The 24,764-nt window shown below is 38.9% G+C and overlaps 2 protein-coding genes and 2 pseudogenes across 2 annotated transcripts; 3 read left to right on the top strand and 1 right to left on the bottom strand.

Moving 5' to 3' along the window:
* The first annotated feature begins 248 nt into the window (after positions 1 to 248).
* On the top strand, positions 249 to 1,207 carry LOC110299157 (olfactory receptor 51A7-like). Its single transcript, XM_021168782.1, is given in 2 exon segments — positions 249 to 872; positions 875 to 1,207. Coding segments are annotated over 2 exon segments (957 nt in total).
* A 5,146-nt stretch (positions 1,208 to 6,353) lies between these two features.
* Or51t1 (olfactory receptor family 51 subfamily T member 1) lies at positions 6,354 to 7,394 on the bottom strand. Its single transcript, XM_021169237.1, has one exon. It carries the CDS (start codon positions 7,392 to 7,394, stop codon positions 6,354 to 6,356), a length of 1,041 nt encoding a protein of 346 aa, XP_021024896.1.
* A 5,917-nt stretch (positions 7,395 to 13,311) lies between these two features.
* LOC110298002 (olfactory receptor 51H1-like) lies at positions 13,312 to 14,243 on the top strand (annotated as a pseudogene).
* An 8,280-nt stretch (positions 14,244 to 22,523) lies between these two features.
* LOC110298766 (metal-response element-binding transcription factor 2-like) lies at positions 22,524 to 24,438 on the top strand (annotated as a pseudogene).
* Positions 24,439 to 24,764: the final 326 nt, after the last annotated feature.

Raw genomic sequence — 24,764 nt, forward strand, 5'->3', positions numbered from 1 at the left:
CAAAGCTTGATATGACAAAAGAAATAAATCTGCAAGTTATTCTGTCTGGAGACAGGATTACTTGAAGCAGTGATTATATTCTTATTGCCAAATAAAATGAACCAACCATCTCATAGTTTACTTAAAAGAAATGTCATCTTCTTTTGTTTTTAACTCATTTTCTCTGTCTCTCGGGCATATGTGGTAAAAGGAAGGAAGATAAGCAAAACAAGTTCATGTTGGAAGTGCCACTTCAGATCTCTAAGTAGATGCTTGTGAAGTCTTCTATCATGTCCATTCTCAATTCTTCAGAAATTGAGATCACCACCTTCTTCCTGATTGGAATCCCAGGCCTGGAGTATGTTCCTGCGTGGATCTCCATTCCTATCTGCCTCATGTACCTGGTGGCCATCCTGGGCAACTGCACCATCCTCTTTGTGATCAGGACTGAACCCTCACTCCATGCTCCCATGTACTATTTCCTTTCCATGTTGGTCATCTCTGACTTGGGCCTGTCCCTCTCCTCCCTCCCCACCATGCTCCAGATCTTTGTGTTCAATGCCACAGGAATCTCCACAAATGCCTGCTTTGCTCAAGAATTCTTTATCCATGGCTTCACTGACATGGAATCCTCAGTGCTTCTGATCATGTCTTTTGACTGCTTCTTGGCCATTCGCAACCCCCTCAGATACAGCTCTATCCTCACCAGTGCAAGAGTCGCCAAACTGGGACTGGCGTTTCTCATTAGAAGCATGCTCCTAGAGCTCCCATTTCCTTTCACTCTGAAAAGACTGGGATATTGCCAGAAAAGCCTCCTTTCTCACTCCTATTGTCTCCATCAGGATGTCATGAAGCTGGCCTGCTCCGACAACACAGTCAACTTCTTCTATGGTTTTTTTTTGTTGCACTCTGTATGATGTCAGGCAGTATGTTCATTGCTGTCTCCTATGTATTCATCCTGAAGACCGTGATGGGCATTGGATCCCATAAAGAGCGCCTCAAGGCCCTCAATACCTGTGTTGCCCACATCTGTGCTGTGCTCATCTTCTCTGTACCTATCATTGCTTTAGCATCCATGCACCGCTTTGGCAAGCACAAGTCACCTATGTCCATGATCCTTATTGCTGACATCTTCTTGCTAGTGCCACCTTTGATGAATCCCATTGTGTACTATGTAAAGACACAGCAAAATCGTGAAAAGGTTCTAGGAAAATTAGGTCTAAAATAAAAATAGAAAATAGTTTCTGGGTGGGGCAGAAACCGGGTCAGATTACTCAAGGTCACTGAGAAGATAATTTCTTTCTAAGCAAAGTATTTTCAAGAATTCATCAATTTCATTTTCTCAGACAAGTTCTAAACAAGACAAATCCTTTTAGATACCAACATCAGGTGATCTCAAGGTTACCACTCAAGGTGGCCTGGATATAATCTCACCATTACCTACCTTAATCATTTTTATAATTAATACAACCAGTATTCTGGATACTATATGAACAGAAAATTTGCATAAGAATTGATAGGAGAATGGAGAACAGGTATATAATAGAATAGAATAGAATAGAAACTGAGTTCACACATTTATATAGTAGTTTCGCTTTACCCTTTACAGAGTGAAGTAGCTATTGTCTGCTAGAAAATAATGAATATCAGAGTACTCGAGAAGACTGCTGTTATTATAGAGTGCTATTATTCCAATTTAATTCAATTTGAGGTTTTATTTTAGATTATTTTCTTTCTCTCCTATAGATTATTCTTTAAGATAAAAGAAAACAGTCTTTCTCTACATTATGCCTGAGCTGCTAGCAATAATGGCCAAAATAAGGATAAAGAGGGAAGACTTCATTATTACTAAGAATTAGAGAAGTTGCAAACAAATATATGGCATTTTAAAATCACTGGCATTTTTTATTGCTTGGTTTAAAACATCCATTATTAAATAAGAGATTTTATAGGTTTTTAAAAATACTTTGTATTTCAGGTTATGATATAATTAAATGACCCAATGAACTAGAAGTGATTTTTCAAATAATTGAAGATATTTGTATATTAGTAGCAGAAATTCATCTGTGTGCGGGGTGGGTGAAAAGTTTTTTTCATACTCTGAAAAAAATAAGCAGCTAACTAAAGAAAACTGGGCCTCTCAAATAATTTTCTTGTTTCTTGTTCTGCAACCTCTTTATTTTAACTGCAACCTCGTGGTCTTAATAAGTATTTTCTCCAAATTTTAAGGATCATGAGCATGACATTTTATTTTTTATTGGATATTTTATGTATTTACATTTCAAATGTTATTCCCTTTCCAGTTTCCCCTCTGCAAACTCCCTGTCCCATCTCCTCTTTCCCCTGTTTCTATGAGGGTACTCACCCACCCACCTAACCACTCCCACCTCACCTCCCTGGCATTCCCCTACACTGGGGCATAGAGCCTTCACAGGACCAAGGGCCTCTCCTCCCATTGATGCCTGACAAAGTCATCCTCTGATACATATGCAGCCGGAGTGATGGGTCCCTCCATGTGTACTTTTTGGTTGGTGGTTTAGTCCCTGGGAGCTCTGGGTGGTCTGGTTGGTTGATATTGTTGTTCTTCCTATGGTGTTGCAAACCACTTCAACCCCTTCAGTCCTTTCTCTAACTTCTCCATCGGGGTCTCCATGCTCAGTCCAATGGTTGGCTGAGAGCATCCACTTCTGTATTTGTCAGGCTCTGGCAGAGCCTCTCAGGAGACAGCTATAACAGGCTCCTGTGGGAAAGCACTTCTTGACATCTGCAATAGTGTCTGGGTTTGGTGTTTGTATCCCCAGGAGGGGCAGTCTCTGGATGGCCTTTCCTTCAGCCACCCACTCCTTTCTAAATTCTTAACCCAGAATGGCTCCTGTCTAAGGGAAATATGGAGACAAAGTGTGGAGCAGAGATATTTAGATTATCTAAGACACCGTTCAGAATGTTTCAGGCTGGCCTTGGTTGCACTGTGTAGCCCAGGTCAGCTTCTAATAGCTACATCGTAATTTCTGAGTCTCTAATTCTACATCCTAATTCTTAGGATAATATGCATGAACCATCACATTCATTTCAGAAAAGCCATATTGTTACAAGTGAAAGATGGGTAGTTTAATCTTAAACTTAATGAATTTGCACCTAGAGTACCACATGGTCTGCATCATAATGCAAGCACTTTGTCGTGTAAGAAATAAGAAAATGTTTATATCCTTCCTAATTTTTAACCTGTGTTCAGAAATTTAAATCCCTATCAGCTAGGCTATTTCTTTCCCAGAAGAGTAAATAGGCTAAAGAGAGACTTCCCCTCAGCCTTTTTTAGAGAGTCCACATATCTCCCATCAACTGAAGCTACAAAATTATATGAATGAACAAATAATAAAAACAAATAAAAACTGGGTTTAAGCTGAGTGTGATAATGGCATTTATTAAGAAGCTGTAAAGATTTGTGTTTCCTTAGTAAATCAGTGAAGACAACAAGCAAATCCTTGAACACATTATTGTAGATTGTAAACTTAACATGCTGATAAATATCACAGGATAGAGATAGATTGGCTAATCAGATAACACTGAAAAGACAAATTCAATTTACTTAAGTATTGTAAATATACGTCTGATACTTTTGTAACATGGAAATAAAAAACATATATTAAGTTGACCTAAGAGATAGTTTTAAGTTTTATTTAGAACTTGTAGAGTCCACCTCCAGCAGAAAGTCAGGGCATCAAGTGAGGGATGGAGTTGCCATCCTACAGTCAAAATTCAAACCCATGATTGTTCCTGTCTGAAAGAACTGCAGGGAGGAAAATGAAAAGGAGCCTGAGAAAAAGAAGGTCCAATGACAGGCCCAAAGTGGGAACCAGCTCAAGGGGAGGCCCCAAGACTTGACACTATTACAGAGGCTATGGTGCACTCATAAAAAGGGACCTATCATGACTGCTCCCCGAAAGACCCAACAAGCTGCTGAAAGAGTCAGATGCAGATATTTGCACCCAACCAATGAACAGAAGCTTCTGTCCCCTGTGGTTGAATTAGGGGAAAGCTAGAAGAAGCTGAGGAGGAGGGCGATCCTTTAGAAGGACCAGCAGTCTCAATTTATCTGGACCCCCTAGATCTCTCAAATAATGGACCACCAAACAGGCAGCATACACCAGCTGATGTGAGGCCCCCAACACATATACAGCAGAGGACTAACATGTCTGGGTTTAGTCAGAGAAGATGCACCTAACCCTCAAGAGACTGGAAGCCCCAGGAACTTTAGAGGGTCTGGTGTGGTGGTGGTGTGGGGTAGGGACAGCCTCATGGAGACAGGGGATGGGAAGGTTGTTTGGGATTTGGAACAGTTGGAGGTGGACTGGGAGGAGAATAAAATCTGGAGTTTAAAAAAAAAAAACTCTATTAAGTAGGAGAAGTTTTGTGCAAAAGAAAGAAAATGGTGTTTTTATTCAAAAATAACTTTTAAGGTACTATACTTAAGCAATGGATGGTTATAGGATATAATCTATGTCTATGGTTACCAGGTCCAGGCACTGGACTCTGTGAGTCCATTAATACCAAGAGACTTGGTGTGAGCATGTGAAAGATGACTGCTTACTCCTGTTCCACAGTAAGATGTTAATGCTTAGAAAAATGTTTTAAAGCCTTTTTAAAGACCCCAGTTTATAAAGCATAATGATGGATATTATCAAATACATGCTTGTAAGACTTTATATAAGGAGCTACTGAACTATTAAAAGCAATAACTGGTAACATTAATTATGATTAAATGCATGTCACACTGTATTCACTAAGTGATATTCACTAAATTAAAAGGGGTTACCTAAAGATGTAGGCCCACTATCAAACATCTTACAGTCTGGTGTTGGAAGGAACATTAAATTAATAATTAAGTTTACTGACTGAATGTGGAAAATTTCAGCACACATAAATGAATAACAAATTGCTTATTCTGATGGAATATGAACTGAGTGAAATACCTAAAGCACGTGAATGTTTTACCTAAAGGAAACCTAGTCCAAATAATTTTAATTGTAAGTAATGTGACATCACTTGGTAATTATTAACTGAAAAAATATAGTGAGCTAAGCAAAGCAGACTCACTAAGCCAGCAGTGTTTCTGCAGAACTGTGGGTTTCCTAGAAAACTGAGACACACACAAAAGTTTAATGCTGGTATTGTCTACTTTGTAAAGAAGCCAATGGTTCAGATCAGAAATCTGTTGCCTTGCTATGTTCAGTTCTGGATTACTTCAGGTAGGAAAAAAAAGTTTTATAATTCCACGAGTGTAAAAAAATTTTAGAAAATTCTGACGTCCCATCAACACCATACCCAAGGCAATTTCATGACAAAGCAACTATCATAAATTAAGGTGGTCTCTTGATGTTAGAATTGCATCAAAATGACTGATTATACACATCACAGAATTCCTCGTTAAGTAGCACTGAAATCTCTGCCCAATGCTGCTGTGTCTAGTACAGTAAGGGGCAGAGGCAACTAGCTTGTCAGAAGACAGCAAACGAACACTTAGAGGCAGAGTCTGCACTAAGGAGGAGCTGGGGACTAGGAATAAGAACCTGTCCTGGCAGCAACAACAAATGGCAATGTGTAATGTTATGTACTGTACTAAAGGGAAATATACAAGCAGTTTAAAGTTAAAGACATCTTTGTTAAGAAAGTAAAGGGGATTAACAAAAGTATAAGGGTCCCTGTGCAAAGAAACAGGACTGACTCGAAGCAAAACAAGCATGCAAGATTCTTCTAGATTGTTAATTACACATTTCTGTCTGTGTCTTGTGCACATACAAGTAACTTTTCCTTTGACCATCGTGGGCAGAAAAAAACCTAACACTCCATCACCCCCTGGGGAATATGAACCTCAATGGGGAAAAGGAAGAGTTTATTTAGTCAAACACAAAAATATAAATGATGCCAGTTGTTTCTGCTCTAAATACTCCTGCTTTACAGAGAGACAGGAGTTCTACTGGAAGGATTTTGAGGGGTTTTTGGTGTGTGTGTGTGTGTGTGTATGCACATGTACATATGGGGTGTGCCATGGTCTAGGTCCAGGTCAGAGAGCAATTCAATTCTTTTCTCTGAGGTGGGTCTAGGAGATAAAATCCAGGTCCTCAGACTTAATAGCAGGTGCATCTACCCAAGGACCCATCTCACAAGCCATGAAATTATCATTTTGCACATGAGAGTCCATGTAAATTATTTAGATATCATTTTACATATTTGCTCACAAATTGGCTTTGAAATGTGTTTTTAAAGCTCTCATAAATACAAAGGCATCTGGCTCTCTCCTATAATCAATTTGGGATTTCTTATTAACCATCATGCCTGGGAATAACTAACCAATAATAATCTTCTTTAGTCACAACTCATGTACTGGAAAATTGTCTCCTTCTATCCCACCTTCCTCTAAGGCTCCTCATACTGTAGCCCCTTGCATCCTTGAATCGGAACAGCTGGAATATGGCTTGGCGAATAACCTTGGTCTTCAAGCTGTAAATGATAGGATTCAGCACAGGTGGCAAGAGCAGATACATATTGCCCAAAATACTACAGATCACCCTGGGAGTAGAACTGGAGAGACGGTGTGCCACAGACAGGGTGATCATTGGCACATAGAAAATGGTCACAGCACAGATGTGACAAACACATGTGCTAAGAGCTTTCTGCTGTTTTTGAGGAGCCACGATGTTCAGAACAGTGCGAAGGATCAGGACGTAGGAGAAAAGAATGAACAATAAGTCAGTGCCGTTCAGATAGAGCTGAAGAAACATTCCCCAGAAGCTGCTGATCCAAGGGTTGGTGTATGTGAATTTGATTATATCTGGATGGAAGCAAAATGGATGGGAAAGCTCTTGGCCTCCTTGGAAGGACACACTCTTCACAGCCATAACCGAGGGAAACATGAAAACCACCTGTCTTATACAGATGATCAGTCCAATCACAAAGCTCATCATATCTGTCAGGAAAGTAGCATACTTCAGAGGGCTGCAGATGGCCAAGTAGCGGTCAAAAGCCATGGCCACCAACACTGAAGACTCCAGGAATGAGAAGCCATGCACAAAGAACATTTGAATGAGGCATACTTTAATGCTGATCTCCCGGGCATGAAACCAAAGAACACCAAGAACTGTGGGAAGGGTTGTGATGGTCAGACCTAGATCAACAACAGATAGCATGGAGAGAAAATAGTACATGGGCTTGTGGAGACTCTGTTCAATGATAATGACAAACAAAATAATACTGTTTCCTAAGAGTGCAATGGTGTAGAGACCACAAACAGGAATGGAGATCCAGATGTGAGCAAGTTCTAATCCAGGGAAGGCCGTAAGGAGGAAGCTGGAGGAGGAGGGGGATGTGGTATTATTGAAGATCAGCATGGTGACTTGAAGACACACTCTGAAAAACATGGCAGTAATATTATTTATCATCAGATCTTTCTTGCAAACCCCAAGGGTTTTTTTTATATATCTTTCTGAAATTATACAACTGTATTCTGTTTCTAGAACTCTTCAACCTCTATAATACAAAGGGATTAAAACCTCTGACATAAATTCTACAGTATCTTAAACCATTTTTACTAGTGCCTGGCCCTGCTTTCTTGCCTCTACTCTTGTTAGCTATAGCTATCACTTCCATTTTAGGCTTCAAATATCTTCAAAACTCATGTGCTGAGCTTTTGCTTCCAAGTTTAGCACTGTTTATAGTTGAGCTTTTTAAATAGATTAAACCACAAAATCTCTAAAATCGTGGATGTATTCATCTGTTTAGCTTAATAAGATATAAAGAAGTTGTGAAAAATTTAGGTGATGGGATCTCCTTGAAAGAAGCTAGTCACTAAAGGCGTGCCGTAGAAAGATGCATTTTGATCCCTGCCTCTTCCTCTTTTCCTGCGTCCCCTGGTTGCCATCAACCAAGCAATTTGGCCTTCCACCACGGTATACTGCCTCACCATAGCCATAAGCAACCAAGTCACATACCATGGACTAAAGCCATAAAATGAAATGAGCATTTCCCCTTTATAAATTATGTCTCCTAGTCTCCCTGGGTTAATTCACATCTTATTTTCCAGATTAGTCTTGAAATAAAATCTTATAGGCATATATCACATAAATGTAGACTATGAAATAAGAACAGTCATGTTGTAACTCGATAGGGCTTTGCACTGAGTCACTAAAATGAGCTGTTCCAGAGTACTAGAGAAGTACATTGGAGCCATACTTCCACTTAGAATACACACTACAAGATGACCCTGTTGGTATATTTTTTAAGATGTTGCTGTGCCAATGACTCATTATACCTAAATCATGGGCTACCCTCTCTTCATAGTCTCCTAGTCTATTTTTTAGTATCATAGATTCTTTATTTTATATCCTATACTGACATAATTCCAGTAAGTCTTCCTTTTCCACCACATATGTTTGTAAGATGCTCTCACTGTTCTGTTTCTGTTCTCTGTGCAGCTTCCTAGCTCTAATGAACCAGCTAGCTCCTGTTCTTTCCTCCTAATCACATTTTTGCCCTGTTGTTGATACCTTCCTTCTGAGATCCACCATGTAGCTTGAACCTACATACTGTGGGTATACTGTTTTAAAGAGCCCTGTCAAGATTTCTGAACATTATTCTAGAAGAATTATAAGGATTCTCATTTTCTCTTCATGTCCCACAAACCAGAATAAAAGAGATTAGTGCTTTCTAATTACCACGGAAGTCTCTATCCGACCAACCAAGCTGGAGGTAACATTGGCCCATAAAATAGGCAAGAAACGATGACTTAGGTAAGATCCACTCCACTCTATTCTTTAGTAATTTAAAGGCTTACAACACTGCCTCCAGCATCAACATTGACAAAGTCCAACCTCTGCAGTTCCTAGACATCTTTTTTTTTCCAATTACCAACACTCTTGCATTTTTTCCCACAATTTACACAATACTTTGACAATTCCAGAGTATGGTAAATTGAAAATTCTCCACTGCTGATGAATTTTAGGACCACAACGTTTGGGCATTGGTTTAGATTTTTAACTATAAGTCAGAAGTGACATTGAGAATAGTATAAGCAAGAGACATCCTTTCAATATGGAGTGTTAATTTCTTGATACATATGGTATGTGTGTCTTACATCTTTCAGTACTAGCTAGTGATACAAGATCTGGAACAATAGAAAGCCTTGGTTAATAACATTGATTACATAATAATAATGGCCATAAAAAGAGAGTTCTGATGTCAAGTTCATGTTATCTTTCTTATTTTTCTACTTGCCCTCTCTTTCTTTGTCTCAGTAACTATGACGATCTAATAATCTCTCTCTTTTTTTCCACCACATTAATCATCTTCTGAGATTTTCTTGAGATTCCTTCCATCTCTCACTCTTTAATTTTTTTACCCTTCAGTTCCTTCCCTCATACACACTCCACTTACCTGACCACATCTCTTGAGCCACTTCCCATAGCAGAGATTTAAACAGTTCCCAGAGAAGGGACTATATAGAGTCTCATAGAATCACCAGGCAACAGTAATCTTGATTATTGAAATACACTAAATAAAACAAGAGTGATGAGATCAATATGAAATGTTCCCCCAAAGCAGCTCAGACTCAACTTAATACAATGCTTTCAGGCTCAAACAAGCCCCATCCATCAAAGCCTGGAGCGAAGGCCTGGCCTAGAGGCTGTCTGTAATAGGTGTATACAAAAACAACCTGCCTGTGTCAGATGACTACATCCATTTCTCTTCACCCAGCCCTGGGCAACAAATTCTCAGCCAGAGCTCCCTTAAATGTCAGAAATTAATTAGGACATGATAGAAAAATAATCCCTCTCTATTATGATGCTAATGTGCCTTTTGTCTGAAAGGTTCTAATACTCACCAACAAGCCCCTGTTATACAGGAACCCTTCCTGAGAGCCCATACTAGTTGAGTCACACCTGCTTTCTACTTAGCTCCTAAGTATAAACAACTTAATATAGGTTAAGTACAGAAATGATGCTATACTTATAAAATATATTGTTATGTGCATCCAAAAGCAACCTTGCAAGTGAAGGGGTAATCTTCATTTTTTAAAAGGCTGAAGGAATTAACGGCTGAAGGAGGTTTTGAGTAACTTTATCAAAATGTTAAAACGTTATAGAGCTGGAAATTAAACACATGCCTTATCACAAAGTTCTAGAATTCACTCAGTCTACTACAACACCCTTTTCAGTAAACTATTTTATTCACATCATTGGTAAATAAATATGGCTTCAATGTTTCATTCTCAATTAACTATCCTATAGATCTGATTCCAACCTAGTTTGACTAGAATTCATCTTTTTGTAATCTTTATAAAGCTAATTTTCCCTGGATTTTGCTTCTTTTAAAATTTTTCATATCCATTTTTTATAATCTTTGCATGATGAGTTCACAATAAAAGGGCTTTTCACGGTATACACAAATTAAAATTTCTTTTTTAATTTAATTTTTAATTCATTTTTACACTCCATATTCCATTCCCTGCTCACCCATCCACCCTCCTACTGCTCCACATCCCACACCTCCTCCCCACCCCGTCTCCACGTGGATGTCCCCACCCCCTACCCCACCTGACCTTTAAACTCCCTGGAGCCTCCAGTCTCTTGAGGGTTAGGTGCATCATATCTGAATGAACACAGACCTGGAAGTCCTCTACTCTATGTGTGTTGGGGGACTTCATATCAGCTGGTGTATACTGTCTATTTGTTGGTCCAGTGTTTGAAAGATCTCAGGAGTTCAGATTAATTAAGACTGCTGGTCCTCCTACAGGGTCGCCCTTCTCCTCAGCTTCTTTCAGCCTTCCCTAATTCAATAACAGGGGTCAGCTGCTTCTGTCCATTGGTTGGGTGCAAATATCTAAATCTGACTCCTTAAGTCACTTGTTGGGTCTTTCAGAGGGCAGTCATGCTAGGTCCCTTTTTGTGAGCTCTCCATAACCTCAGTAATACTGTCAGGCCTTGGGACCTCCCCTTGAGCTGGATCCCACTTTGGGCCTGTTGCTGGACCTTCTTTTCCTCAGGCTCCTTCCCATTTCCATCCCTGTAATTCTTTCAGATGGGAATAATTATGGGTCAGAGGTGTAACTGTGGCATGGCAACCCCATCCCTCACTTGATGTCCTGTCTTCCTGATGGAGGAGAGCTCTATAAGTTTCCTCTCCCTACTGTCAGACATTTCATCTGAAGTCCCTCCCTTTGAGTCCTGGGAGTTGCTCACCTCTCAGGTCTCTGGTGCATTCTGGGGGGTCCCCCCAACCTCCTATTTCCTGAGGTTGCCTGTTTACATTCTTTCTGCTGACCCTTGGGACTTCAGTACTTTTCCCTCACCCAATACCCAATCAGGTTCCCCCTCCCCCAACTCCCTCCCATTCATTTTCCCTCCCAGGTCCCTCCCTCCCTTCCTCCCTCCCCACTTGTGATTGCTTTCTTCTCTCTCTCAAGTGGGACTGAGGTGTCCTCACTTGGACACTTAAGCTTATTGAACTTTTTGAGTTCTGTGGACTGTACCTTGGGTATTCTGTATTATTATATTTTTAGCTAATATCCACTTATTAGTGAGTACATACCATGCATGTCCTTTTGGGTCTGAATTACCTCACTCAGGATAATATTTGCTAGTTCCATCCATTTGCCTGCAAATTAAGCTTTCTTAATAGCTGAGTAGTATTCCATTGTGTAAATGAACCACATTTTCTATACATTCTTCTGTCATGGGACATCTAGGTTGTTTCCAGCTTCTGGTTATGACAAATAAGGCTGCTATGAACATAGTGGAACATGTGCCCCTGTAGCATGGTGGAGCATCTTTTGGGTATATTCTCAAGAGTGGTATAGGTGGGTCTTCATAAAATTTTTTAAAAGTTACTATTTGTATACAAATACTTCCCAGGGATAGTAAGGTTTCAAATAAGATGTATAAATTTTACTTGAGTTCACAAAAGAAAGAAAATATTTTAAAACATCTGTCTTAATAAAGTAATAGCTTTCCTATATGCAAACTACAATCAGACTGGAGGAAATCAGGCAAACAACAACTTTCATACTAGCTTCAAATAATATATAAAGATCTTATAAAGTGTGTGGAGCCTCTGGGGTACATCTAATTTCTGTACCTAGTTTACTGTCCCAAGGGTACTTAGTGGCAATGTTACTTGTGCTTTGGGTTCCTTATAGATAAACTGATCCATGAGCTCTGTGCACACATATTTAGCTGGACAGTGAATGGACAGATAACCTCCTCTTCTGGTAAGAACCAAATAAGATGCTAGAGCCAGGTAGATCTAGCAGACTTAGCAGAGATGATTGACAGCTGAGATGGAAAGAACAGAACAGAGAAAGGATTGAAAAATCAAAAAGCAGAAATAGTGAGAAGATGGGTTTGGAATATGATACATAAACTGAAGATTGTTGGAACTGAATGAGAAATCTGCAAGAAACTTGCAAGTATTACTTTTTTCCACATGAAAACATCAAAACCAGTTATGGACTATATAGGGTGTAGAATACCTAATGTAACAGGTATACTTTATTTCCTTACACAGACTTTAATTTTGACTGATATCTGAACTTCTCTGAGTTTTTTTTTATTTTATTAGATATTTTCTTCATTTACATTTCAAATGAATATCTGTGTGTAGGTTGTATAAATGTGGGTAGGTAAGGTTAGATGTGGAAGTGAGTTTAGTGGCTTCAATTATTTTTAGCTCACTTCTCTAAGCTATAAGTTGTATGTCTGTTTCTTTTCTTTTTTTTCTTTTTTTTTTGGGGGGGGTTATTTTGTTTTGTTTTGTTTCATTTTGTTTCATTTTGTTTCGTTTTGTTTTGTTTTGTTTTGTTTTGTTTTGTTTTGTTTTGTTTTGTTTTGTTGAGTCAGGGTTTCTCTGTGTAGCCCTGGCTGTCCTGGAACTCACTTTGTAGACCAGGCTGGCCTCGAACTCAGAAATCCGCCTGTCTCTGCCTCCCAAGTGCTGGGATTAAAGGCATGTGCCACCACGCCCGGCTGTTTCTTTTCTTTTAAACCCTGAAAATTGTCAAAAGAATTGAGGTTTACGATCTCTAAATATGTAAACATGGAATGTTTAGTGTCATTTTCATTTATTGGGTGAACAAATAAATCAAAAAACCCCCACCACGTATGAACTTTTGGAAAAAGATAAGAACAACATAATATAAAAGACATCCAGAAATTTGTTTTAAAATTTATTCTTCCTCTGTTGTTTTATTTTTGCTGTTATAAAGCTATTTACTTCTCTTATATGAGACTATATTTCAATTTGCAAGTGAACTGCTGAAAGAGTTAACTTAGTGGAGAGAACACTATGATAAACTTGAATGGATCACTTACCAGTCGCCCAGTATTCATTCTAACAGGCATCCCAGGGATGCCAGACAAGAGCCTGTGGATGGCCTTTCCCCTGGGGTTTCTCTACACACTAACCCTCCTGGGAAATGACACCATCCTAGCAGTTGTTGAGGTAGAGCAGAGCCTCCATGAGCCTATGTACTACTTCCTCTGCATCTTGGCTCTGACTGATGTTAGTCTCTGCATGTCCACCTTGCCTTCTATGCCCCTGAGATTCCCTTTGATGCATGTGTGACACAGATGTTCTTCATCCATGTGTTTGGGTTAATAGATTCTGGAGGCTTATTATCCATTATTGCCTTTGACAGATTTGTGACTACCCAGAATCCACTGCATTATGCTTCCATCCTCACTCATGGTGTTATTGGAAAGATTGGACTAGTTGTCTTGGACCTGGCAGTCTATGTGGTCTTCCCAGTGCCCTTTCTTATAAAAAGGCTACCCTTCTGTCATCCCAATATCTTATCTCATTCATACTGTCTTCACCAAGATATGATGTGCCTAGCCTGTGCTAGCACCAGTGTCAACAGCCTCTATGGCCTCATCATTGTCATCCTTACATTAGGACTTGATGCTCTCATCATTCTTTTCTCTTACATACTCATCCTGAAGACAGTGCTGGGCATTTCTTCCAGAGCTTAGAGGCTCAAAGTCCTCAACGCCTGCCTCTCTCACATCTGTACTGTGCTTCTATTTTATATTCCTTTCATTGGTGCCACCATGATCCACAGATTTGGGAAACATTTATCACCAATTGTGCACATGCTCATGGCCAATATCTACCTTTTCTTCCCCCCTGTGCTAAACCCTATTGTCTACAGTGTAAAGAACAAACAGATAAGAGGTCGAGTCATGCAAATGTTCCAGGGAAGAAAGAGCAGAGCCTAGTCAAATGAAATCGCATGTAAAATAAAAATTAAGTTAACATTGCAGTGATTCATATTTCTATTTTCAACAGCTATGGCACAATTAAATTTTAAAATCTGATTTAAATACAGTGTATGAGTAAGCAAGGATATGGGCGAAGATAAACCACATCATTTTGTTATGTTTGTACTCAATTTTAAAAAGCATGTATTTTGATTCATGCTATCATAAATCAAATTTAATTTGATGATGTTGTACTTTTTGTCTACAAATTAGATATGAGCACTAGTAGTGATGTATTATGTTTACAGATAAGATAATCCTTATGAATATTTTCTTTATCCTTTCAGTTAGTTCTTTGAGAATTTATTCTCATAATGTTAAGTAATATTTGATGAATCTGTTAAGCAGTAGTTGCATCAAGAAGGATTTAATAAGTCCCACGACGCTACTGAATTATTGGCTGTATAAATTATTATATTTAAACATAAACATATTTCATATATTATATGTAATTATATAAATATGTTTAAATATAAATATAATAAATTTTAAATAGAGAAAAAGAATTGTTATACGTCAGTCTCTTTTATTCACCAGATGTAATTGCTGTCTCAGAGGCTTACTGCTGAATAAGCTCACCCTTTCTACCTCTTTCTGAACTCTGGTTGGCTGATTCAACTCAGATGTTCTGGTCCAAACTCCTCTCCAAGCTGACTGATTAAAATTGCCTTCTCTCTGTTTCTGACTGAATTGTTCAATCAGAACAATTAGAAAATTGCCTCTGAACTCCATAAACTGAACTGTACTGACTGCATGAACTAAATGGACCTGAACTATACTGCATGTCTGAAGTCAACTGACTGTGCTCACTGTGCCCTTAATTTAGAAGCCATTGCTTGGGATTAAAAGTGTGTACAAAGGTGTGTCTGTATGCTGTATGACACAGACCTAGAAGGTCTAGAAGGTGATCCCTTGCCAAAGCAGTCTTGTTGGATTAAAATTCTCCTATAGTTATAATACAGCACAACAATTAGTTACCTTTCTGTCTAGGTATTTATTTATGCATTTAAAGAATTCTGTTATAAAATAAATTATTCATGTTATTTCTAATATATATATTTGGCAGGGGCAGTTTCGAGACAAGGTTTCTCTGGGTATCCCTGGCTGTCCTGGGACTCACTTTGTAGACCAGGCTGGCCTCGAACTCAGAAATCCTTCTGCCTTTGCCTCCCGAGTGCTGTGATTAAAGGAGTGCACCACCACGCCCGGCTTATAAATATCTTTTTAAATGATACAGCTTTAGTTTGTCTTCACACATTTAATACAATAATGCAGAATTCTTTTATCTAGCTAAATTGTTGCCAATTTTACTGTGTACTAGAGGTTTTGAAAACAGTTGACATAGTAAAGCCACTTCCAAGGTTTGTGTAAGCAGAGTATAAGTGCTGAGCATAAGTGAGAGATTTGAAATGCAATATACACATGTTAGTTAAATATGTAATATGTTCTTCTCTTTATACTAATATCTGTTCTAATAATTATGTTAACTATCAGACAACTAAGGTCATTTATCCCTCAATTAATATATATTTAATACTGAGAAGTCCCAATAGTTACTCTAGACCACATGGATACAAAGAAACATTTAGTATGTTCTGTTCAATCCTGCAGTGTTTCTCTGTAATAAGTGCACTCGGATGATTACAATGTAATCAAGATCGTGTTAGGTTTCTGCATTTAATGTGTAAGGGCTAAGAAATAACACTAGATCATTTTCCTGATAGTTCAGTGAATTCTTCAACAATCATTGAAAATAAGTATGATAAGCTTTTTTATACAAAAGGAAAATGAAATGCAGACTAGTAACTTGTCAAAGATCATACTACTTCTAAGTGGCATAGCTGAATTCATACTGTAAGCTACTTATTTGAAACCTGTGGACTGAGACTTGGCTCAAGCCTCAGGAGTTCCAAAACTCAAAAGCCAATTGCACAGAGGAAAAAAAAAAAGACCATTTAGTCCTATGATAGATGGTGGACAAACAAGATAAATCAATGCTGTTGAAACTTTAAACAAGAACTTCAACTTGACAAGATGAACTAGATAGAGTCAGTGTAAGAAATCCTGATGTTTCAATCCTACATAGAAGGGGAAACAAAATAATCACAGGAGGTAAAGGGAAAGAGGGAACTAGGAGGGAGAGGGAAAAAAGGGGGGGCAGGAACGGGTATTGGAAGGGACAGGATAGAAGTACAGAGGGTCATGAATAGAAACATGTAGCAGTGGGGAATGGGGAACTGGGGGTAGCCACTAGAAAGTCCCAGACTCCAGGAAGCAAGAGGTTCCTAGGACCCAGTGATGATGACTTTTGACAAAATACCCAACAAAGGGGAAATATAACCTGTAGAGACCACCTCCAGTAAATAGGCACAGCCCCCAGTTGAGGGATGTTACCACCCATGCATCTCAAAATTTTTAACCCAAAAATGTTCCTGTCAAAAGGAAATACAGGGACAAAAAACAGAACAGAGACTGAAGGAAAGACCATCCAGAGACCAACCCACTTAGGGATCCATCCCATCTTCAGACACCAAAGCCCCACACTATTGCTGCTGCCAAGAAGTGCTTGCTGACAGGAATCTGATATGGCTATTCACTAAGAGGCTCTAACAGCACCTGACCAATACAGATGCAAATACAGCCAACCATCAGACTGAGCCCAAGGACCCCAGTAAAGAGCTAGGGAAAGTACTTAAGGAGCTGAAGGGAATTTCAACCCCATTTGAAGAACAATATCAACTATCTGGACCACCCAGACTTCCAGGGACTAAATCACCAACCAAAGAGTATACATGGAGTGAACCATGACTCCATATACATATGTAGCAGAGGAAGGCCTTTTCTGACATCAATGGGAATGGAGGTAGGCTTGATGCCCCAGCATAGGAGGATGCTACAAAGGTGAAGCAGGAATGGGTAAGTGGGTGGAGGAGCACCATCATAGAGGCAAAGGGGTGGGGCGAGAGGGGAAAGGGGATGGAAAATTTATGGAGGGGTAACCAGGAAGGGCGATATCATTTGAAATATAAGTGAATAAAATGATTAATGAAAAAAGACTAATCCTGAAAGACTAAGCTTGAAATTTCAACAGAAATTATCTGATCATTTCTTGATCTGTGCAGAATTTGAATGCACATGTCTGGAGGTTAGGAAGTTTTATTCTAATTTAAGCAAGGACTCAGTATTGATGCAATCTAAGTGGAAATTAGCAACAAAGAGAAAGTCAAAAATCATTATGATCTATTGATCTATGAGGGAAATTAATAGACTTTATTAGTCTATTTGTTTACTTGCATTTGTTTACTTCATCATTCAAAAAATACCATGTATGAGATGTGTGTGTGTATATATATATATAAGTTATATACTTATATAATTATATAGTTATATAGCTATATAGTAGTATAGTTATATTTGTAGCTGTATATGAATTTAAGTGATTATATATAAAATATAATTATATTTAGAGGTATGTTTCTTTTATTCAATATCAACTTTAACAGCTTAACAACCACAACATAATTATATTTCATCTAATTTGAGAGCAAAAAATAGTTGCTGAGGGAAATCATGTAATGTTCAACTGTAAAAACAGAGGCTGAAGGTACCTTTCTATTGTCTATACCCCTATTACTTAATGGGTCTATGAGGAAACACAATTGAAACCAAATATTCTTTCTGCAAGCCTCTCAGCACACCATGGGATTCCACATATGCCTCTCCAGTCTGACTTTGCCTGAATTAGTCTTTCCATAGCTCATATCTCCTTTTAATTAACAATTCAAATATTTCGTCTGAATTCTCCTTGAGCTTTATCTATTTGTGAAAAGTTCAAGTATTTACAATTCTATTTAATCTTGATAGTAATTTCATGACACCATTTCATTGTCTACCTTCTGTTCTTCTTCCAGCATGTGGTGAGTCTACGTGTGCATTTCCATGCTAGCTTTTCCTCCTTCTCACTCCCTTCCTACACCTCCATTTTTATCTTTCCCTTTTTCTAAAATTTTAATTAATTTCACTCTAAAAACCATAAAATTATGAAAATATATGCAAATTGAGTATTATATATAATACATAGGTTTTATTAATATATATTCACCTTTAATCACATCTATATGTTGTATAAGGCTTCAATCAAGTAAAATATTACTTCTTTTATGGTGAAACCATTCAAATTACTGTTTTCTAGCCTTAGAAATTAGAAGTCATTTACCATATATGTATCTTTACTATTTAACTGCCTTCAGTTAATTTATAGCCACACCTTAATTACCACAAAACCCAGAAATAATTCTGATATCCCAGCAATTACTTTTACTCTATATTAAAGTGAAACATTCCCCATTCAAACAACATAAACACTGTAAATTAAGTCCATGTTCTTTCTTCAGCCTGCCTTTACCATGCATATGTGTGTATGTGTAGAAATCAGTCTTCCTTCGTCTTCTTACAAAAAAAATATTACATTTTGTTTCAGAATCTTGAAGGTGACTGAAACACAAGGAGAAAGTTTTCTTAGGAAAAAGAAAGTTAGGAAAGCCAAGAAACAATGGTCAAAAATACATTTAATTATAAATTAAAATAAGATATCTTAAAGACAACTAATCTTGAGTCTATCACCAGACTTATTTGTTGATACAATAGGTACTGCAAATGCAAGAAACTAGCAAAGGGATTTAAGTCAAGGCAGATATACAGTAAAGTGGTGTGACTAGGAAAAGGAGTAATAATGGAATAGGCCAGGTTTGATTGAATAGGAGATAGAGGATAGAGTTAGAGGGAGTCTTACTGAAGAAAACTAACACTAAGGACCTTTGGAAAGGTCATATGGAAATCAACTACTGTAGAAGCTTCCATAAATATTTACATATACATACATACATACATACATACATACATACATATAAACACACATGAGAGTTTAAATAGGCTTAACCTGATGTAATGCTTTCCCCAAACACTATAGGGTATCAAATAAAAAATTCCAGCGCCAGGTAAGAGTTACATGTGAGATGACATACACTCGGTAACACTGCATGCTTTGTACATTGCTCTTGGTATCTCTCCAGAACTTGACAGTAAGTAGCACATGCATAAGTCATAGAATATGGAGAGACCAATTTGTTACTTTTCTGGAAACTTCATTCATGCTGACTGGCTTTGTAAGCACACTAAGAAAGAAAAATCATCAACAATCATTTTCAGTTGTGAACTCTATGAGCTACTAAAATGTCCAGGGCTGACAAGATATGTCTACTAGGACCACAGTAGCATGAATGTTAGGGGAGTAACCAATCTTGTTGGATTTAAAGCCTACTCCACAAGCCAGAACCTCTACTAGCACAAAAAGCCCAAGGCTGTTTGGTCATAGGCTCCAGAAGAGAACCTGGTACTATTATTCTGAAAATGACCTAACTTTTTGTCTTTATAGCATAGGTTAGTCACCCAACCTTCACCAGAGAAACTTCTTTGCTATGATTAATACAGGTTCCTGACTCTGACTAGAGAAGCAGTTAGGTTAACTGCAATCTTCATTTCTGTCTCAGCTCCTCCAAATCCAATCCTCTAGTCTCATCCCCAGCTCTGCAGAAGAAACCAACTATAGCCACCTTCTCACCCTGCCCCTATCTCCAGTGGATCCCATAGAGCTCTCTCCCTATTTCCTTTATTCTGGCCTCCATCTCTAGCTGCCATTCCCTGTGAGCCCACAGGCTGCTTCAGACAAGGAAACACATAGGAGAACTGCAGATCTTCACCTTTCCCTCCATTCCTGCAAGTTCAGTCTCTCAGTATCATCCCCAGCTTTATAGAAGATATTGAAGATATTTTTCTGTAGCCTCTCCTCCCTTTTTGCCCCATTACCAGGGCAATAAGTAGATCCTGGCCAGGAAGGGTAGAACACGCCTTTAATCCCAGTACTTGGGAGGCAGAGGCAGGCAGATTTCTGAGTTCGAGGCCAACCTGGTCTACAGAGTGAGTTCCAGGACACCCAGGGCTACACAGAGAAACCCTGTCTCAAAAAACCAAACCAAAACAAACCAAACCAAACCAAAACAAAACAAAACAAAAACCAAAAAAAAGTAGATTCTGGTGGAACACCCTGCTTTGCTTCCTCCTGTGGACATACTCAACACCCCACCAGTCAAACCCACAATCCTAATTTTAGCTCCTAATACCCAGAAAAAAATTTTACCAGAAATCCCTAGTGCCCACACTAATCAAGACCCCAGAAGAATTTCCTACCAGCAGCACACAGCCACAACATTGTCAAGAATCAGAGAGGAAACAGAAAACAAGGAATGAAACACCTACACAATAAAAGCAAGATATCAGGACCTAGAATATTATCAACCCAGATGCCTAGACAATAGCATAAAACCACAGTCAATATCCGCTGGGACAGTATGCCCAGCAACCTTATCACAGCAAGTCCTGAGTAGTTCAACATAACTGAACCATAAACAGTGAAAGAAAATATTTCAAGATATGAAAGTGGAAATAGAATCAATAAAGAAAAGCCAGACTGTGGGAAATCTGAAAATGAAAAGTTTTAAGAACCACAGAGGCAAGCCTCATTGAACAGAATAATAGAAACAGAAGAAAGAACTTAAAGCATTGAAAACACAATAGAGAAGAAAAGCTTAGGTCCAAGTGTGGTGGTAGGAGTTTTTAATCCCAGCACTCAGGAGGAGGAAGCATGCAGATCTCTAAATTCAAGGTCAATCTACAGAGCAAGTTCCAAGACAGCCAAGCATAGGCAGTAAGGGATTTGGAAAATAGAAAGCTTCTGATAATGTAATAGAAGAAGGGGGCCTTCTTCAGCTCTAGAAAGCAGCAGAACTTGGTTAGCAGCTTAGGCCATGTATGTGGCTCTTGTTTTAGTCAAGAATAGAAGGGACAGAGTACTGGGATGCTGGTTAGCTAGAGCTAGGAAGTTCACGGTGATTAAGAAGAGGCCAGCATCACTGAAGTGAAATCTGGGAAGTGTTTTCAGAGAGCACAAAGGAGCCTGTGTTCCAGTAATAGCCAAGGTTGTAGCTCATGTTTCAGCTGGAATTGGTAGTGTGTAAGAGATACCCAGGTGGACCGATTTTGAAGTTATGAAGGGGTCATGGAGAGCAGCTGAAGTTAGGCACTGTGAGAGGCTAAGAGAGGCCATCGGTGAAGGTACAGCCTTAGTGACATTTGAAGACCCAGGACTGAAGGGACCATGCAAAAGTGTTGAGACTTGGTACCGTGAAGAGAACCTATTGATGAAGCCTAGTTGCAACGGAAGACACTTGTGTATTGGAGATAGCAGTACCATCACCATGATCACCAAGAGCAGCAGCAGCTGTGGAGTGGAGTCAGCCTAGCATGCTACAAAGATCATGTATGAATCCCAGACATTGGAACAAGAAGCTGTGAAGTTGAAGTTGCCTTGGAGACCCCAAGATGTTCGAGATGCCAAAGCCATAGGATATCTGCTGAGAAAAACTGTTAACAGGAGTGGGACCAGCCCAGGAGAAAGAAGTGTGTTGTAGTTAACAAAGCTGAAAGGAATTGGACATCAGATGGGCAGATGCAGAGTTGAGAGTTTGCCCAGCAGGTTTTTGGTCTTGTTTTAATCCAGTATTTCCTAACTCTGATATTTTTGAAATGGTAATGTATATCCATTTATTTAAATATGCTGTCTGCTTTTTGATTTTATAGGGAACTGCAGTAAAGAGATTGCATGAATCTCAGAAGAGATTTTGAACTTTGAACATTGTTGTCACTTCAATAGACGGACTTGTGAAGTTGGACTAAATGCATTTTTGCATTGTGTTATGGCTATAAGCCTATAGGGGCCAGGGAATGGAATTTAGTGGTTTGAATAGGTTTGGCCCCATAGATTCATGTGTTTTATTGAATAGCACTATTAGGTGGTATGGCCTTGTTGGATGAAGTGTATCACCGTGTAGGTTGATTTGAGGTTTCCTATGCTCAAGTCTTCACCCAGTGCAGTAAGTAATGAGACAGTTACTTACATAGGGATTCAAGATCCCTGAAGTCATCACTGGACTTAGAGTGTTTGCTTATTTATACAGGGTTAGACATATCCCAGGCTGGTCTTGAACTTTTCAAGCTATCTGTAGTTGAGGATGACCCTGAACTTCTGATCTTGCTATTTCCACCTCCCCAGTAGTGGGATTACAGAGACTCTACAGGAGCAGGTAATTCACTGGTCCACAGCGGTCTCCTTTACGTTGAAACCAAAAGACCTCAGCATCCTTGAACAAGCTGTCTTTACAGAATGGACATAAAGCCAAAAAAACAGCATGCAAATTTGAAGAGGGTCAAGATGTCTTAGCTAGATGGTCAGATGGTTTGTTTTATCTTGGAACTATCAAAAAGATAAACATATTGAAACAGAGCTGCTTCATCATATTTGAGGACAGTTCCAAATCCTGGGTTCTCTGGAAGGACATCCAAACAGGAGCCACTGGGAGTGGGGAAATGGTCTGTACAATATGTCAAGAAGAGTATTCAGAAGCTCCCAATGAAATGGTTATATGTGATAAGTGTGGTCAAGGATATCATCAGCTGTGTCATACGCCTCACATTGACTCCAGTGTGATTGATTCAGATGAAAAGTGGCTTTGTCAACAGTGCGTTTTTGCAACAACAACAAAGAGGGGTGGTGAGCTTAAGAAAGGACCAAATGCCAAAGCATTGCAAGTCATGAAACAGACATTACCCTATAGTGTGGCTGACCTTGAATGGGATGCAGGTCATAAAACCAATGTCCAGCAGTGCTACTGCTACTGTGGAGGCCCTGGCGACTGATATTTAAAGATGCTGCAGTGCTGCAAATGTAAGCAGTGGTTTCATGAGGCTTGTGTCCAATGCCTTCAGAAGCCAATGCTGTTTGGAGATAGGTTTTATACATTTATTTGCTCTGTCTGCAGTTCTGGACCAGAATACCTCAAATGTCTACCGTTACAGTGGGTAGATATAGCACACCTATGCCTTTACAACCTAAGTGTTATTCACAAGAAGAAATACTTTGATTCTGAACTTGAGCTTATGACATACATTAATGAAAACTGGGATAGACTGCACCCTGGAGAGCTGGCAGACACACCCAAATCTGAAAGATATGAGCATGTTCTCGAGGCATTAAATGATTACAAGACCATACCACTCTCCTCCTTTAAATCCAGCATGTCTACATTTCTTGAAAATATTTTCAAAATGACAAGGAAATTCTTATAAATGTTTATGTCTGGGAAAGAAATAAAGAAGAAGAAGCATTTGTTTGGGTTGCGAATTCGTGTTCCTCCTGTGCCACCAAATGTTGCTTTCAAAGCAGAGAAAGAACCTGAAGGAACATCCCATGAATTTAAAATTAAAGGCAGAAAGGCATCCAAACCTATATCTGACTCAAGGGAAGTAAGCAATGGGATAGAAAAAAAGGAAAGAAAAAATCTGTAGGTCGCCCTCCTGGCCCATATACAAGAAAAATGATTCAAAAACCTGCTGAGCTGCCTTTGGATAAGGAATCAGTTTCAGAGAATCTACGTTGGATTTACCTTGTTCTATAGGGAGAACTGAGGGAATTGCACATTCATTCATCCAATACCTCAGATGTGGACCTCACGGGTGCTTCCAGTGCAAAAGAAACTACCTCGTCTAGCATTTCCAGGCATTATGGATTACCTGACTCTAGAAAGAGAACTCGCACAGGAAGGTCATGGCCTGCTGCAATACCACATTTGCGGAGAAGAGGGCGCCTTCCACGAAGAGCACTCCAGACTCAGAACTCAGAAGTTGTAAAAGATGATGAAGGCAAAGAAGATTATCAGTTTGAAGAACTTAACACAGAAATTCTGAATAACTTAGCAGATCAGGAGTTGCAGCTCAATCACCTGAAAAACTCCATCACTAGTTATTTTGGTGCCGCAGGTAGAATAGCGTGTGGCGAAAAATACAGAGTTTTGGCTCGTCGGGTGACGCTTGATGGGAAGGTGCAGTATCTTGTGGAGTGGGAAGGAGCGACTGCATCCTGACTGTAGGACTGAACGTTATGTTCACTGCACTCATTTTCTGTTGGTACAGTTAAACAAACAAACAAACAAACAAACAAACAAAAAACAGAGTGTGGGTTTTATTATCTTTCTTAGAAAAACAAACAAAGAGAAAACACAAAAATATTCACAAAAAGAGATGATACTGGCCTTAAAACATGTACTTGTCAATGTTACGGATATTGTCATAAAAAAGATATCTTTTAAAAATCAGAGGAGAGACTTAATTTTTTTAAATCTTAAGATTTGTAGACTGTTTCTAGGATAGGCTATTAAAACATGATTCAAACCCATGCATGGTGTTAGATACTTTTTATAATTATTCCATTGAGTCAATTTTTGTGATTAGTGGTTATCAGAGCAAACAGATCATGTAGATAGCACAAGTATTTGGAGAAACATTGTGTGTTTTGTTAAAAAAAATGTT

This window comes from Mus caroli, unplaced genomic scaffold, assembly GCF_978045245.1.
Source record: "Mus caroli unplaced genomic scaffold, Mus_caroli_1 scaffold_8, whole genome shotgun sequence".
Taxonomy (NCBI): domain Eukaryota; kingdom Metazoa; phylum Chordata; class Mammalia; order Rodentia; family Muridae; genus Mus; species Mus caroli.